The sequence below is a fragment of the Thamnophis sirtalis genome, unplaced genomic scaffold (assembly GCF_051295495.1).
Source record: "Thamnophis sirtalis isolate CommonGarterSnake01/CBP01778 unplaced genomic scaffold, rThaSir2_p1.2 scaffold_10, whole genome shotgun sequence".
Classification (NCBI taxonomy): Eukaryota; Metazoa; Chordata; class Lepidosauria; order Squamata; family Natricidae; genus Thamnophis; species Thamnophis sirtalis.
Genome location: NW_028261390.1, coordinates 51,860,892 through 51,876,605, shown reverse-complemented (window position 1 = coordinate 51,876,605; position 15,714 = coordinate 51,860,892). Strand labels below are relative to the sequence as shown.

General features: G+C 37.7%; 1 protein-coding gene across 4 annotated transcripts in view; it reads left to right on the top strand.

The window, feature by feature from the left end:
- Nucleotides 1-15,714, top strand: part of GALNTL6 (polypeptide N-acetylgalactosaminyltransferase like 6) — a 576,396-nt gene that overhangs the window by 437,237 nt on the left and 123,445 nt on the right. For all 4 annotated transcript variants that reach the window (XM_014068575.2, XM_087724585.1, XM_087724584.1 and 1 more), the window contains 2 exons: nucleotides 5,346-5,531; nucleotides 7,908-8,091. In XM_014068575.2, the coding sequence (XP_013924050.2) occupies nucleotides 5,346-5,531; nucleotides 7,908-8,091 (370 nt within the window). The remainder of the gene's footprint in view (nucleotides 1-5,345; nucleotides 5,532-7,907; nucleotides 8,092-15,714) is intronic.

Below are 15,714 nucleotides of genomic sequence, written 5' to 3'. Positions count from 1 at the left end.
AAACATAAGAGTAACCCTATTATTCTAATAGTTCAATCTTTTGTTTTCATTGTTGCTATCCAGATGTCCCTGAAGTGCTTGCAAGCAGAAGATGGAGACATACTCCTTCCACCATTGTTTCCCTGAAATGGTTTGCAAGGGAATTGCTCCCAATGTGGAGGTAATAGCTCTCAACAGAACTGCCCTCCACTAATTTATCCAATTCTATTTTAATGCTATCTGAGCTAGTGACCATCACTATGTCCTTTAGCAATTAAATCCATAGCTTTATTGGCAGTGTTTTCTTCTTTCTGTTTTAAATCTCTTCCCAGTCAATTTTATCTTATTACCAGTTGTCATAATGTTTCAAGAATGGGAGAAAAATCATGTTCTGACCACTTTCTTTTATCAATCATGATTTTATCATCAATCATGGTCCCTTTCCAATCATCTTTTTTTTTCCAGAAGAGCAATTCTAGACTTTTCACATAGGAAAGAGTTTTGAGTCCCTGACTGCTTGGTTTCCATCTATTGTACTGCTTCAAGTTTCATTATATTCTTTTTCAAATGAGGCGACCAAACTAGGCACGGTATTTCAAGTACAAGTTCATCATGAGGCGGCAGTTTTATTTTCAATCCCTTACCTAATGTTCCCACTACCTATGTGAGAGACAGAAAATTCACAGATGCAATTTTCATTGTCACAGAATTGAGGTGTTTGAAGTATTTTGGCACAGACTGTGAAATATGTCTGAAAAAGTTGGCAACTTTAAAAAATAGGCCAAGGAAGTTGGCAGCCTTGATTGAAGCATACCTTTAACCATTCTGCCAAGTTCCTCTTAATTATTAGGACAGGGAAAGGAATGGCCTGTTTGTTATTCTTTCTGTAAATTTCTCTTTACTTTAAATGAAGATAAAAAAGACACACAGAAAATAATTACAATAGAGAATTTGTTTATAGACTATCACTAGAGGAACCATAATACTGTCCTTTATCATTGCTTGTCAAGCCACTGACAACCTATAAAGCTCCTGTTCCTGCATATCATTTTATTTGTCCGTTCCCTTGCCAATTCCTACCTGGCATATTCCTGGCATATATCTGCTCTATGATTGATCACCTTGTTTAGTAAATGGCATGAAGAAAAGAATTATTTTTTTAAAAAAATAATTTAAATTAAGAACCAACCCCATTTTCATCAAAAATTATACTGGTGTCTACACATTACATATAGCATTATTTGCAGAAGAAAAAATAAATAAACATAACCAAATTCTTGTGGTTCTTATCTCTCAGTCCTCTGTCTAAAATTGGAATTTATGCAATATCTTACCATATAAAAACCTATCTGAGATGAATGTTCCAGTGTCACAGCAAGTATTCCAGAACAGAATCCAGTGACAATAAATTACTAGGCTGCATGCATTCTAAATACATTATAGTTATTTTAGTGGACTTTTTCATTAACGCATAACACAGTTTTATAGAAATCTTATAATTTTTGTAATATAAATCTGAAATAATATCACATTTCTTTGTGCTTTGAAATTGAGCAATTATCTAAATTTCTATTTTGAATGATACTGACTAGTTTATTGGCATGCAATAGATATGATATTATTTGCATGCAATGATACTGACTAGTTTATTGGAATGCAATAGGTTACTATGGCAGACAATTTTGTAATTGTAAACCTGTTAGTATAAGTCCTGGAATTATTTGAGGGAAATTAATTATTTATTAACTAAAATTTTGTGTGTCTCCCCAATTAAAGACACTGGGCAGCTGACAATTATATGAATCCAAAGTCCACATGATCATATGATAAAAAATTAATATAAACTAATATTATGAATAAATAAATGTATTTATGTAAATTAAAAGCCACAGTAAAAAACAATGAATAACTGTTATAAAAAAATGAATATAATGAAAAGTAATATCACTGAGCATAATACAATAGTGTACCTAATCAAGATTTCCATCACATTCCTTGCTCAATCTGAGGTACAATTGTCCCTTGATCCCTCACATAGAATTGACATGTGTGGGTTCTCTGTAGTTGCTGCCTATCAAAATCTCAACAATCTCCCCCCCCCCCCAAAAAAAATGGGATGAATTGTCTTAAATGCCTGAATCAAGAATTACTTTTGAGTCCACATAGGACAAAGAGAACCTTGTTTACTTTCTCGGTCCACAGATTCTCAGATGACCTTGCAAGATTTCAACAATCCCAATTCACAATCTCTGGCCAGCTGACAGTTGACTATAAACAAGACAAATTATTATGTCTACAAAAGTCACAAAACTACACCTAAATGTAGTTCTTCTGATTCAGATATAGATAACCTTTAACAGTGTCACTAGATAATTTCTGATGAGATAAGGGCAGAAAATTAAAGGCTTCCCACCAGTCTTACTGCTATAGTGAAAATCTGAACGTGAACTTAATTTTATTTGTTCTTAGTTTTTGACTGAGGTAAGAAATTTTGCTTCTTAAAATAAGGCTGTTAAATTTGAGTTGGGGAAATCCTGATAATCACTAAATGCTAGCAAATAACTAATTATTATTTTTATCAGATGTTTATCTGGAGGTAGCTTAGCTTAGTGCCATATCTAATTTTGCTCATAGGGTCAAAACTGGGCATCCTTCTGGTTTTATGCAAGTTCATTTTCTTGGGATAACACTGAATGTCAGATTAATTAAGTTGATTATATTAATGAAATTAATATTAGGCTTATCATATCTGGGCTGCAAAAATGTATACTGCTAGAGGGCAGCGAAAAGAAAAATAAGATTGTGTGGATTTTTGCCACATGAAATAGTATGCTTAATTAATGTACACAATTTTATTAGGCAAATAGCAGCTGCAAGGAAGTCTGAGTAATATTCAGATCATGGCAGATAAGGAACAAAACTTTAATTTTTGGCTCCCAGTCATGAACTCTACAAAATAATTATCTTGTCTTCCATTACAATTTACTGCATTCCATACAGTATTCTATGTAGATTTCAAGAGAAACCTTTAATGGTGCCTAAATAATATCCTTGGAACTATGGCAGGAAAAAAATCTTATGTGATCTTTCTAGGATCCACATAGTAGGTAATGACAAAACTCAAGATTTATTTGTTTATTATATCCCACCTCTTATTATTTTTACAAATAATTCAAGATGGCAAACGTAACCAGCACAGCTTCCTCCTCCTATTTTTCCCATAAGAACCCTGTGAGGTGACTTCTGCTGAGAGTGACTGGCCCTGGGTAAGGCAGGACTTGAACTCATGGTCTCCTGCTTTCTAGCCTGCTTTGTAGCCTGCTGCCTAAGGCAGCATATTGGATCTCTATTATTACTATTATTACCATTTTGATTTGATGCTACCTGACCCCCAAATCCACAAGATGTATTCATAATTGCTGGAGACTCATAAATTGATATTAGAATAATTAATTTGGTAGAGTGACATATTTTATGAAACCAATATTATATTTGTTTTTCTTCATATACCAAAGATATAATACATTGGTTTTAGAAAAAGACAGATATGCAGACCATATTTTTTTCTCTCTTCTATACAATCATGTCCAATTTTCAGACTGTCAAAACAAATTCCTGCAGGTTTTTGGTTTTGTAATTGGCTAACAAACCATACTCAATGAATAGTCCTTAATGATACTACATCCACATGGAGAGAAGTAAGCAGTGGGGTACCACAAGGCTCTGTCTTAAGCCCAGTACTCTTCAATATCTTCATAAATGAGGGAATAGAATGGGAACTCATCAAATTTGCAAATGACACTAAACTGGCAGGAATAGCCAGAACCCCAGAAGACAAGCTCAGGGTCTAAGAAGATATTGACAAACTTGAACAATGGGCCCTGTGCAACAAAATGAATTTTAATGTGGAGAAAAGCAAGGTTTTAAAACTAGGCAGGAGAAACTAAAGGTACAAGTTCAGATTAGGCAAAACCTAGCTCAAAAACAGTAACGATGAAAGGGACCTTGGAGACGATCACTTAAACATGAGCCAGTAGTGTACAGCAGCAGCTAATACAAAAAAAGCTACTACAATCCTTGGTTGTATAAAAGAATCACATGAAGTATTGGTGCCACTTTATAAAGCCTTAGTAAGACCACACCTGGTATATTGCATCCAGTTTTCATTATCACATTATCAAAAAGATGTTGAGACTTTAAAAAAAAGTGTGAAGAAGAGCAACTAAGATGATTAGGGGCCCGGAGACAAAGACATATGAAGAATGGCTGCAGGAATTGGGTATGGCCAGCTAGAGGGGAAAAAAACTAGGGGGACATGATAGGAGTATTTCAGATTTTGAAAGGCTGCCACAAAGAAGAGGGGGTGAATTTATTTTCTAAAGCACCACAAGGAAAGGCAAAAAACAATGGATGGAAACTAATCAAGGGGAGAAGCAACATGGAATTAAGGAGAAAATTCCTAACAGTGAGGACAATTAACCAGTGGTAGAGCTTGCCTTCAGATGTTATAGGTGTTTCATCACTGGGTTTTTTTAAAAAAAAGACTAGACAACCATCTATCTGAAATGATATAGCGTCTCCTGCTTGAGCAGGGAGTTGGACTAGAAGACTTCCAAGGTCCCTTCCCATTCAATTCTGATTGAATATTCTGACTGAGAAGTGATTTGTCATTGCCTCTTTCCGAAGGCTTAGAGAAAGTAAGTAGCTGACTTTATATGTAAGGCACCCTAGACCTCACGGTCTCTGTGTTTTGCTGATGCCTGTTCTGACTGTCATTCTTCCTAATGTCAACTAGAGGAAATGAAAGGGGAAGGGATGTATAGCTAATTACTATTAATAAAGCCTTAGCAATTGTTTATTTGCTGAAAAATTGTATCTAATTTTTGAAGTTGCTTCAAAGTTGATTTGATCTTACGCATTCATTAATGGTGATTTAACTATATAAATGGAAATAAATACACATTCATACTATGCCTATTTTTACATAATTAATGGCTAGTAAACTCATTTAGAAAGAGCAAAATTTACAGAAACATATGCCAGAATGTTCATTTGGCCTTGGACAGCAGGCTCTGGAGTGTTGATGAGCATCTTGTGGTCATTATGACTATGATATTATGCAGGATGGAAGTTTGCCAACAATGAATGTGCTATGAAGAGGTTTAAAATGTCATTTGCTTCTTTTTGTGTATTTATATAAAGAATATTTGCAATTTATGAAGCGCCTCAGACAGTTTGGCAAATATTGAGGAGCTCTGGAAAAAAAAAGCAAAGTGAATGTGAATACGTATAATGAAAAGGATCATATATTCTTGAGTCATCCCTTCCTAACTATGCTTCCATATTCTTATCCATATCTTTTGTAGAACATTTAAAAGAGAAACTGGAGGAATATATGGCTCATATTGACAAAGTGAGAATTGTGCGTACCAAGAAGCGGGAAGGACTTATTCGCACCAGATTACTTGGAGCTTCAATAGCTAAAGGAGAAGTATTGACTTTTCTAGATTCACACTGTGAAGTTAATGTGAACTGGCTACCTCCTTTATTAAGTAAGTAGCATAAAGTACCTTAATATGAATATTAGATTATGTTTGCCATTGTTTCTTTCTTCATCACTTCTATCACTTTTGAAATGATAACTATATACAAAGTCAGATAGATAGACATGGAAAGATTCATTGTGCAACCAAATGTTTTGATCTGGGTATGATTCCTAAAAACAATGTTTATGGATATTAGGATTTGGTAGATCTATAGCTGAGAGTGGTAACACGTTGTGAAGAAACAAAATGTTTTGCAAATACAGTGTTTTCTCCACTTGCAGGTAACCACAGCACAACCATTTTCTGGAATATCATTTTTCATTGCACACCTGTGATTTTATCATGATCTCACTTCAATCCATGAAGTAAGATAGGCTTTAGCTGTCCTTAGCTCTACTTGTATAAAAGTTTTTTTTTCTAATTCTGACACTGTTCAAAACATTCCTCAATTTGTGATTAGGTTTTGTCACTTCTTGCCTTTGAAGGAAATCAGTGACTTGAAACAGAAACAATTGAAGCAGGATAGGGATTGACAATAGAGACACCAAATTTCCAGATAGTTTTCTACTGGGTCATAGATGAGAAGAAAGCATTTCCACACAATAATGGGAAACTGCAAAAATGGGGGAAAGCAGAGGCATAAGTAAATCTCTCTGAGACCTAAGGCAAATATTCTAGATGGAGCTGCCAAAGAAAAAAATTCAGGTGTCAGCCTATTATCTCAGACCAGCAATCGATGGTGAGCAGGAGAAAAGGAAGTAGGTAATATTGTAACTGCTTCTTCGATACTGTCACTGCAGCAGCAGAAAAATTAAGCGTAATTTCTTCCAACCTTGTCAGTCATACAAGTTTATGTTTCTGTCCTGTTTAACTTCCTGTACTCATTGCCTCTGCTTCCTCAATACTCCATTTGGACACTGAAAGCCTTCTCTATTAGATTTACTGCCATTAAGGAAAGGCAGAAAGATTCTGTTTTTCTGTAATGCTCAGAAACATTGACTCGTGCTTAATAAAAGTAAGTCTGCTGACAGTTCCATGCATTCATAGAGCAAAGCAGCAATACATACAATTATTTAAATGCTGGTGAGGCGGAATCCTCATTCAATAAGTCACAGAACTCCGAAACCCAATGCCTGAGATGGTTATGTGGACAGAACAGGTATTTAAATTCTAAAGGCAGACTGTATCACACCTAAACAAATCTCAAGAAAAATATGGTTCTATAGACAGGACCAGGGGTGGGTTTCAACCGGTTTGCGGTGGTCCCTGCGAACCGGTTGGTCGCCGAACCCGGAAGTAAGTAACTTCCGGGAACGGCGAAGGGCCCACCCGCACCCACGCGCCCCCACGCGCCCCCGCTTGCACGCGCCCACTCCTTACCCGGTTTTGACGAATTCTGCGCTTCCATGCATGTGCAGGACGCATACAGTGCCTGCGCGATCCTCCAGGAGCAGCTGGAGCATCGCACAGACGCTAGTATGCATGCGAGGATGCCGTGCGTGTGCGCGAGGATGCCACCGGCCTCGTTCCAACCGAACCGGTTGGAACGGGGCGAGAAACCCACCCCTGGACAGGACCAAAAGAGAAGGCATGTTTCCTGAGCTCCACAAGATAACATTGCTTAAACTAAATGACCCAAAGTATGCTGACTAGATCGTACTAGATAAGAAGATGTCTTTATATACATGGTAGTCACCTGATGAGTCAGACAAAGTCAGTTTAAGAATCCAGTATAACTTGGGATTCATTAAAATACCCTTTATGCCATTAATATTTTGATACGAAATAAATACCCTAAAATTTGGAGTTTCTTTTTGCAAATTAATTTTTGTAGATTAATTCAGACATAAAATAGTATTATGGGGTATGTAAAAGTGTAATGGACTGTAAAATCCCTGCCTTTCAAGTACTGGATTACAGTACTGGGTACTGTAAAGCCTAAATTTCAATAACAAGAAGCAGAGTTTTCTTGGTGAATATTGTATGCAAACCTCAAATGAACATTTTCCATTCATTTTTCTTTCTGAGCATCCTTGTTGGCTCCTTCTGTGGAGACAGCACAGAGCATTGCAATGACAAAGATATACATGGTTTGACTTTGATGGCCTCACTGGGATGCTTCTCTTTTTGAAGAACTATAATTGCTTCTAATCATTGTGCAAAGTACTTCAAGCCCAGACAAGACTGAGCCTGGATGAAGATATGAAAACTGAAATGCTTCTAGGGCCATGGGGACTTGCCTAAGCAATCTTCCGATTCGAAAAATAGTAAAGCAGAGGAAGAGGGAAGAAGCCCAAGGGCTTTTTTTTTTTTTTTTTTTTGTAAGGTGATAAATGGCTTGACTGTCTTGCTGTTTTTGTATTTTCTGTTTTCATATTTCAGACCAGATTGCACTGAACCATAAAACTATTGTATGTCCTATGATCGATGTCATTGACCACAATCACTTTGGGTATGAGGCACAAGCAGGGGATGCCATGCGTGGAGCCTTTGACTGGGAAATGTATTACAAAAGAATACCAATTCCACCGGAGCTCCAAAGGACTGATCCCAGTGACCCTTTTGAGTAAGTAGTCATTGCACTGAACATGAAAATGAAACACTACAGATGATGGAGCAAATTAGGCTCAGATTGTACAGTTTTATTAAAACTAGTAACATGCAGGAGCCATGGAGAGAAAAATCAAAGGGTGGATGAAGGGATCCATAGGAATGCCTCTAGCACTGTAGTTTGATCAGGAAAAAATCTAGTCATTAACAGGAGAAAAATAATAGATAATGGGAAATAAATTTATCTGTGTTGATTCCTATTACACAAAATAGTCTTTAAGGAGACTTTATTTGATTACTTGTTTGCTAGAGATTAACGTAACTGATAAACTTCAGTTTGCTCTCATCTAGCTAAGGCATTACTATTGATTGTGTTGCTACGATATACATCTTGTTATTTTTTATTTATTTGTGACCCACGTTTATTATTTTTACAAATAACTCAAAGCAGCAAATATATCCAACACAATGTCCTGCTCGTAGTTTTGCCATAAGAACCTTGTCGGAGGGGATGAGAGAGAGTGACTGGCTTAAGTTCAGCAATTTTTCATAGCTAACATAGGATTTGAATTCATGATCTTCCATTTTTGAGCCTGGTGCCTTAACCAGTAGAGAAAACTGGCTTAGGTGATACACAACTGATTGTGAATAAGTTCAAATAAACTAGCATTTTATCACTAATATTTCATGGTTCACAATAAGTCCCTCCCTAGTCTTCACAAAGTCAGATCCCTTTTTTATTAATTTTTTTCTATATTGTAAAAGAATTTATGCTCATCTGCTAACAAAACTAAAATCAATGGTAGTAGAGGAAAGAAACTGGAGTTTTGGTTAGTAGTTAGAGTAACAGAATAGCAGGGTTGAAAGGGACTTTGGAGGTCTTCTAGTCCAACTCCTACTCAGGCACGAAACCCTATACCATTTTAGATAAATGGCTGTCCAGCCTCTTCTTAAAAACTTCCAGTGATGGAGCATTCACAACTTCTAGAGACAAGTCGTTCCACTGATTAATTGTTCTAACTGTCAGGAAATTTCTCAATTCTAGATTGCACTATGGAAACAGTGTGATTGAACTGTTACATTCATGATAATTGTACAGTACTATGTACATTTGTAAAATTTAAAATAAAAATTATATATGTATGGCCTGCACGAGCATATGCTGCAGACTATAGCAGAGTCTTTGCACAGAAAGGAAATATCCAGATATTGTTTTAGGGATTTTAACAAAGCTAATCTCACTCATGAATTACCCAGATATACTTAGCAAGTCAGCTGTCTCATTAGAGGCAACAATATATTGGATCACTGCTAGTCCATGCTAAAAGGTACTTACCACTGTCTTTCTTGGGCAGCCACAGGTCCCTCTCATCATTGTACAATCCATCTTAGCTCCACCTAGAGGCAGAAACTTAAATGTACAAAGCAGTGGTGAAATCTAAAAAAATTTCCCTACCAGTTCTGGGGGTGTGGCTTGGTGGGCGTGGCTTGGTGGGCGTGGCTTGGTGGTCATGTGGCTGGCTGGGTGTGGCCAAGTCAACGTCACTTCTTGGTACTTATGACCTACAAAAAGAAAATATACCAATTATTTCATGTATTTAAAACTTAAATAAGAATAATGAAGAATACTTATGTAAGAATACTTACATAAGAGCAATAAAAGTGTGGTCTTTGTTTTAACACAAAAGCAACACAACTGGCTTACATACAATGCAGAAGCAGCTGCACCTCACACAAAAGGCTCCTGCCACAAGCAGGAAACTCACAGAGCCACAAAGAGCTCAAAAAGCAACGTTCACACTTTACAAAAACACAACACAAAAGCAACACAACTGGATCACACACAATGCAGAAACAGCTGCACCTCACACAAAATGGCCCCTGCCACAAGGAGGAAACTCAAAGAGCCAAAAAGAGCTCTAAACCCAACTTTCACACTTTACACAAAAACAACACAACTGACTCACAACATTGTGCAATGCACTCACAATGCAACATTGTGCAACTCACACATAATGCAAAAGCAGCTGTACCTCACAGAAATTGGTCCCTACAACAGACTTAACAGATTAACAGAGTTGGAAGGGACCTTGCAGGTCATCTAGTCGAACCCCCTGCCCAAGCAGAATTGCAAAAGCACACAATATGGTCCCTTCCAGAAGCAGGAAATAGAGCCATAAAGAGCTCAACAAACAACTTTCACACTTTACACAAAAACAACACAACTGACTCACAACATTGTGCAAGTTACTCACAATGCAACATTGTGCAACTCATGCACAATGTAAAAGCACACAAAATGGCCCCTGCAATAACAAGCAGGAAACTCAGTCACAGAGAACTCACAAAACCAACAATCACAAGCACAAAATCTCACATACAGCTTAGTGTGATTTTGTGTGTTTATGTAGTGAGTATGAAACACTACAGAAACACACAATATCTCAGAAAGCTGCACAAATTTTAAAATATAAAATTTTATAAATTTTAAATGGCTATTTCCTAAAAAAAAAAAAAAATCCTAAAAAAACCCAAGTAACCTTTTTTTTAAAAAAGTTTTAAAAAAAAACCTACTTACTTACCGAATTGAAGGCACAAGGCAGGCAGGCAGGCAGATTCAGTTGCTAGCCGAAGAGATGGATTGCAAACTGCAAGCTGAGGGATTTCAAAAGCACCTGAGCAGGCAAACAGCAATGCAGGCGTTCTTCGAACAGCAAGGCAGCTTGGGAGTCGGTCTGACGAGTGAAGGTAAGCAAGCTGGAGGCTGGGGGGAAAGTTGGTAGTTAGCCAGGTGGCTTAGCCAGGCCAGGCAGGGGAGCCCGGGGACCGAGGGGGCATACTAGGTCACCACTAACCTTTTTGAGTGACCGGCCGTCAACAAGGTTTCTTAGACAATTTTTAGGCGAGGCTTCTGATTAAGGCTTCTGATCAAGCAGGCGTTGGCGAACCAAGTAGATAGGCCACATGGCAAAGGGGCCTTATATAGGGGGGGGGGTGCATGGGCCGGAAGCAAACCACTGAATGGCCGGAAGCGGTGAGTGAGCAAACATGTGACTGGGCAACCAGGTGAGTGTGGGGCCACCAGGGATTTTTACCCCCAGTTCGGAGAACCATGGCCTATCATCCATATTGGTTTGAGTAAACCGGCCCGAACTGGGAGGATTTCACCCTTTGTACAAAACCTGAGGTAAGAACAGTGAAGAGCTGTACTGAGAAGGCAAAGTAAAAGATATAGGTTGTTCCGATTGCATGGACTGGAGTATTTTTCCAGCTGCTTCAATGTACTTAAATGAATTTATTGAGACTGTGACATCATATGTTAGCATTGTGAGGACAAAAGGTTTGTGTATAGCCTTGGTTTATAGCTAAGATCAAGCAGCCTTGCTATGCCAAAAAGGAGGCCTACAAGAAAGAAGGTAGGACCTTGTATGATCAGGCCAGGAATATCAACAAGGGAAATCAGGGTAGCAAAGAGAAGCCACTCTGCAAAGCTGAGAAATCTGTTCTCGGCTAATGAATCTGCAACTGTGTGGTGAAGCCTGAAGAACATCATTAGCTACAGCAGACCTCCCTCCATTCCTGAAGAGAATCGTCAACTGCAGATGACCTGAATGTGAAGAGGAGGACACTGTCATTTACTGTTACTTACCCCACTTCAAATACACCAACAGTAGTCAATGTTTTACACCGATTTCTGTTCTTCTGCCCCCCCCAACCTCTGATGATGTTAGAAAAAGATTTCTGAGTCTCTTTCATAGACAAAAGGTCAGAAAAGTACCAGAATCTGAGTGACTGTTTTCAACTCCTCACCTTGAAACGATTCTGTAGGGCACTGCATAACAAAACAGGACACGCAAATAGTTTTTTTTTCCCCTTGTGCCATCACTCTGCTGAAGACTTAGTTTTCATAACACTGTCTAAAATCTATGTGTAATTTACCCATGTAGTTTGGCTGTAGTATTAATATTTATTCTTCTATTATCTTCTTTACTCCACTCTCTTATCGGTATTATGATGATGATTATCATTATCGGTACATTCTATTGCTTTGCATAGACTGAGAATTTGCACCAGAGACAAACTCCTTGTGTCTAATTACACTTGGTCAAATAAAGTATTCAATTCAGTGTGTGTGAGAGACGGGGGAGGGGAAGAGAGTGTCAGATGTTCAGACTGGATTTAGCATTTTTGTCCACGTATCAAGTCCTTCCCAAGGACCTGGGAGGTAGATGTGGATGTTTTAATGATGTTAGGGGTATTGTTGCAGAATGTACACGGTTCTGAGTAAAGCTTCCTTTTGCAATTGACTGGTTCTGAATTTGTCAATGCCAGTGATGTTTAAATGCTGCTCCATTTGTTTTGGGCTTACATGCAAGGCATCTGTGATTATTAGTAGTTCCTTTGCTTTCTTTTGCCACAGGCATATGTATATGTGTCTGTGTGTGTGATTATTGTTTTTTTTTGCATATATAATACTAGCTAAGTAGGATTTTCATTCTAAGCATAGTATAGAAATTCTATTTAGACAGCATGACAACCAGTCCCTTCCCTTCTGGAAATTGAAATTACTCCTACCACTACCTCAGTTCTACAGTTAGGTTAATACATACCAAACAAAAGACTAAATCTGAGGTAGAGCAATAATCTTTCCAAAAGTCTGAATACTTTTCAGAATTGGCTCACATTATTATATGTATTCCAAACAGATTTTATTTAAGAATCTGTTCTGAAGTTTCTTACAGTGTTGCCAAAAGCATGTAATCTTTTTCACAAGGATCAATATCATGGTTTTGTTTTGTTTTGTGGTAGTGTTTCAACATTTGTACATTCTTGCTGATCAAAATCAGACTTTTCTCACCCAAGCGGTTTTATTAGAGGTTGAAGAAATATTATTCAGAAGAGGGAATTTCTTATTGCCAAAAGATAATGATTTTTTTTTCCTTTTGATAGTTGGCGAAGCTTTTATTATCTAAAATACATTTGTTTCACAGGGAAGATAAATCTGGCCTGTTTGTCAGCCTGTTTGTCTGCCTGTATTCCTTTTTGTTTTTGTGCCTTTAATTTGTTTGCCTTGGGGAGGAGTTAAGTATTAGACTCTCTGATAAAAAATATAATATAAATGTGTACACTAAATAATTGTATTCAAATTAGTATATACTAGACAACCTATGACCAGTTGGGTTATCATTTTAGAGAGGTAACCTAAACAGAAAAATTGAATGACAAATAGGCAAAAAAAGCAGCAGAAGTGATTTTCGATTTCCTGCCAATTTTCCCATTGGGAAGCTAGCAGGGAGATCAGAAATCTCTCTCTCCCTCCTTCCTTCCTTCCTTCCTTCCTTCCATCCATCCATCCATCCATCCCTCTGTCATTCTCTTCCCTCCTTCCCTCCTCCACTTCCAGCTTCCCATTACAGTTGTTTATTTAGGAATAGGCCATGAAAGTAAATGGAATAATTCTGACTCCTGAAACTGCTCATTCACCAGTAATGTTTCTAAGTGAACACAGCAGTAACTGAAATCAGAAAGAGGTTTCCATTGCCACACAGCAAAGTTGAAATGAAAGCAACCAACCTTCTTCAAATTCAACTTTAAAGAGTCTAATAAATTCCTGATCTTGGGGGATGGATAATTCTGATTTTAATTTATTTTAAAATTAAATATAATTATCTGAAAATAAGAATGAAGACATATAATTAAGTTATGATGTGACATGAGTATGATAAGAGATAGGAACATATATTCAGGATTTGATTTATATTTTAAAAAAACTTACTGTGTGCAAAGTAAGCAGGACAAAATCTAACAGCATATTTGTGTCGCTACAAAGCACCAAGAACTATTTTTTCCATATAAATTTAACCAGTTATATATCACATTTATTTGCCTATACCACAGGATATTCAAAATGAAGCAACTTCTTTTTCCTTTCATTTTATTTTGCGGCTTATAGCCAATGCGATAGCAGTTTCCTATTGAATGATAGGCTTTGACAAACACTTGATTTTGGGGAATTGGGACATTTTTCTTATCCTTAAATAGCAATTGCTACTTAGTGTGGTATTTCCAGCCACATTATCATTCAAATTACAGGGTGATTCTTGATTACTGCCCAACATAATGATAGTGAATTGGTTTTCTCCTTTTCTTGTAAACTGGTCAAAAGTAATAGTTGCAAAAGAAAAGCAAGAGTGCATTTGGATATTTGTTGTTCAGGCTACATTCTTTCCCATATCAGGATGCAAAAATATGCAGACATGTAGAAAGGTTCACCTCTCAAAGAATTGTGTCATCTCTTTTTGCAACCTGGAAGATTCTTTTCATAGCTTACTTTTAACAGTTCTATCTTTCTAAATCCTAAACCAACCAGGCCACAGTTTTTCAAGACCGATCAAAAATCAGTTGATCACACCTTTAAAGTAGACTTTCAGATCTTCTAGAGGATTTCTTTTACCTCCTCTTAAAATCTTACCTTCTTTACAAGATTTTTAGAAAGAAAAAATATATGAATGAAGCTGTAGGGAAAGCTAGGGTTATAAATACAAAATGAGAGTGGTGGACTATTTTTTTCTTCCCACCTGACTCTAACAAAATTCTATGAATGAGTAAATAATTACATAATAAGAGCTTCATTTGGATGAAGCCAAAATATTACATGCTAGCTGAATACCCCTACTTTGCTACAAAACTTGATCGGGCTTGATAAATCGACACTTACAGCTTGAAAATTAATGAGTAGTTATGATCAGCCTCTCCTCTCCCCTTTTCTCCCTCAGGCTTGTCTCACAGAAGCCTCTCCTCTTCTATCTTATTCTCTTCTCACCGTCAAGCTGGCCCCATTGATCCTCTCCTATCCCCTTCTCTCCCTCAGGCTTGCCCCACAGAGGCCTCTTCTATCTTATCCTCTTCTTTCCCTCAGGCTAGCCCCATTGATCTTCTCCAAACTCCCAGTCTGCAGGCCAGATTAGTCACATGCTGGCCATGCCCAAGTGGCAGTTGGAACAGAGGTATTTTCAGGTTGAGAGGGAGAGTAGAACATCTAACTCCTTAGCATCAGAGTGTGTTAATAATAATATAAGAAATACTAATGATCTGATGGTCGTTTATAAAAATCCTTTCTTAGCGAGCACCTAGATGCCAAGAGGAACATATATGCAAAATTTCAAGTTTGTAGGCTTTATGGTTCTGGAGATTTCATGATGTCATATGAGTGGCATTTCGCTTATGTATGTATGTATGTATGTATGTATGTGTCTTTGGTTATTCACGTTTTCTCCCGCGTAAAATTGGAAGTGTCTTGGCGACGTTTCAACGAAGTCTCATTCGTCATCTTCAGGCTTCGTGCTTCCAGGAGCAATGTGAGATCTTGGCTGTTTCTTCCTTTTAACTGCCAGTGGGGGTTTGAGCTGATTGGGTGGGAGCTTGGCTGTGTTCTGATTGGGTGGAGGTGTGTTCTGTTTGGTTGGGGGTTTGTGTTTATTGTAAGGATAGGAGGGGTTTAAAGTGGCTAATGGTGCAGTTGCGGTCTGGCTTCTGGTCCTTGGTCGTGCCTCATCATCAGTGTGGGATTTTGTCTGCTTTTTTTGTGGATGTTTGGTGGTGACATCCTGTGTGGGTCTTGTGAGTGTGGGCCTGGTGT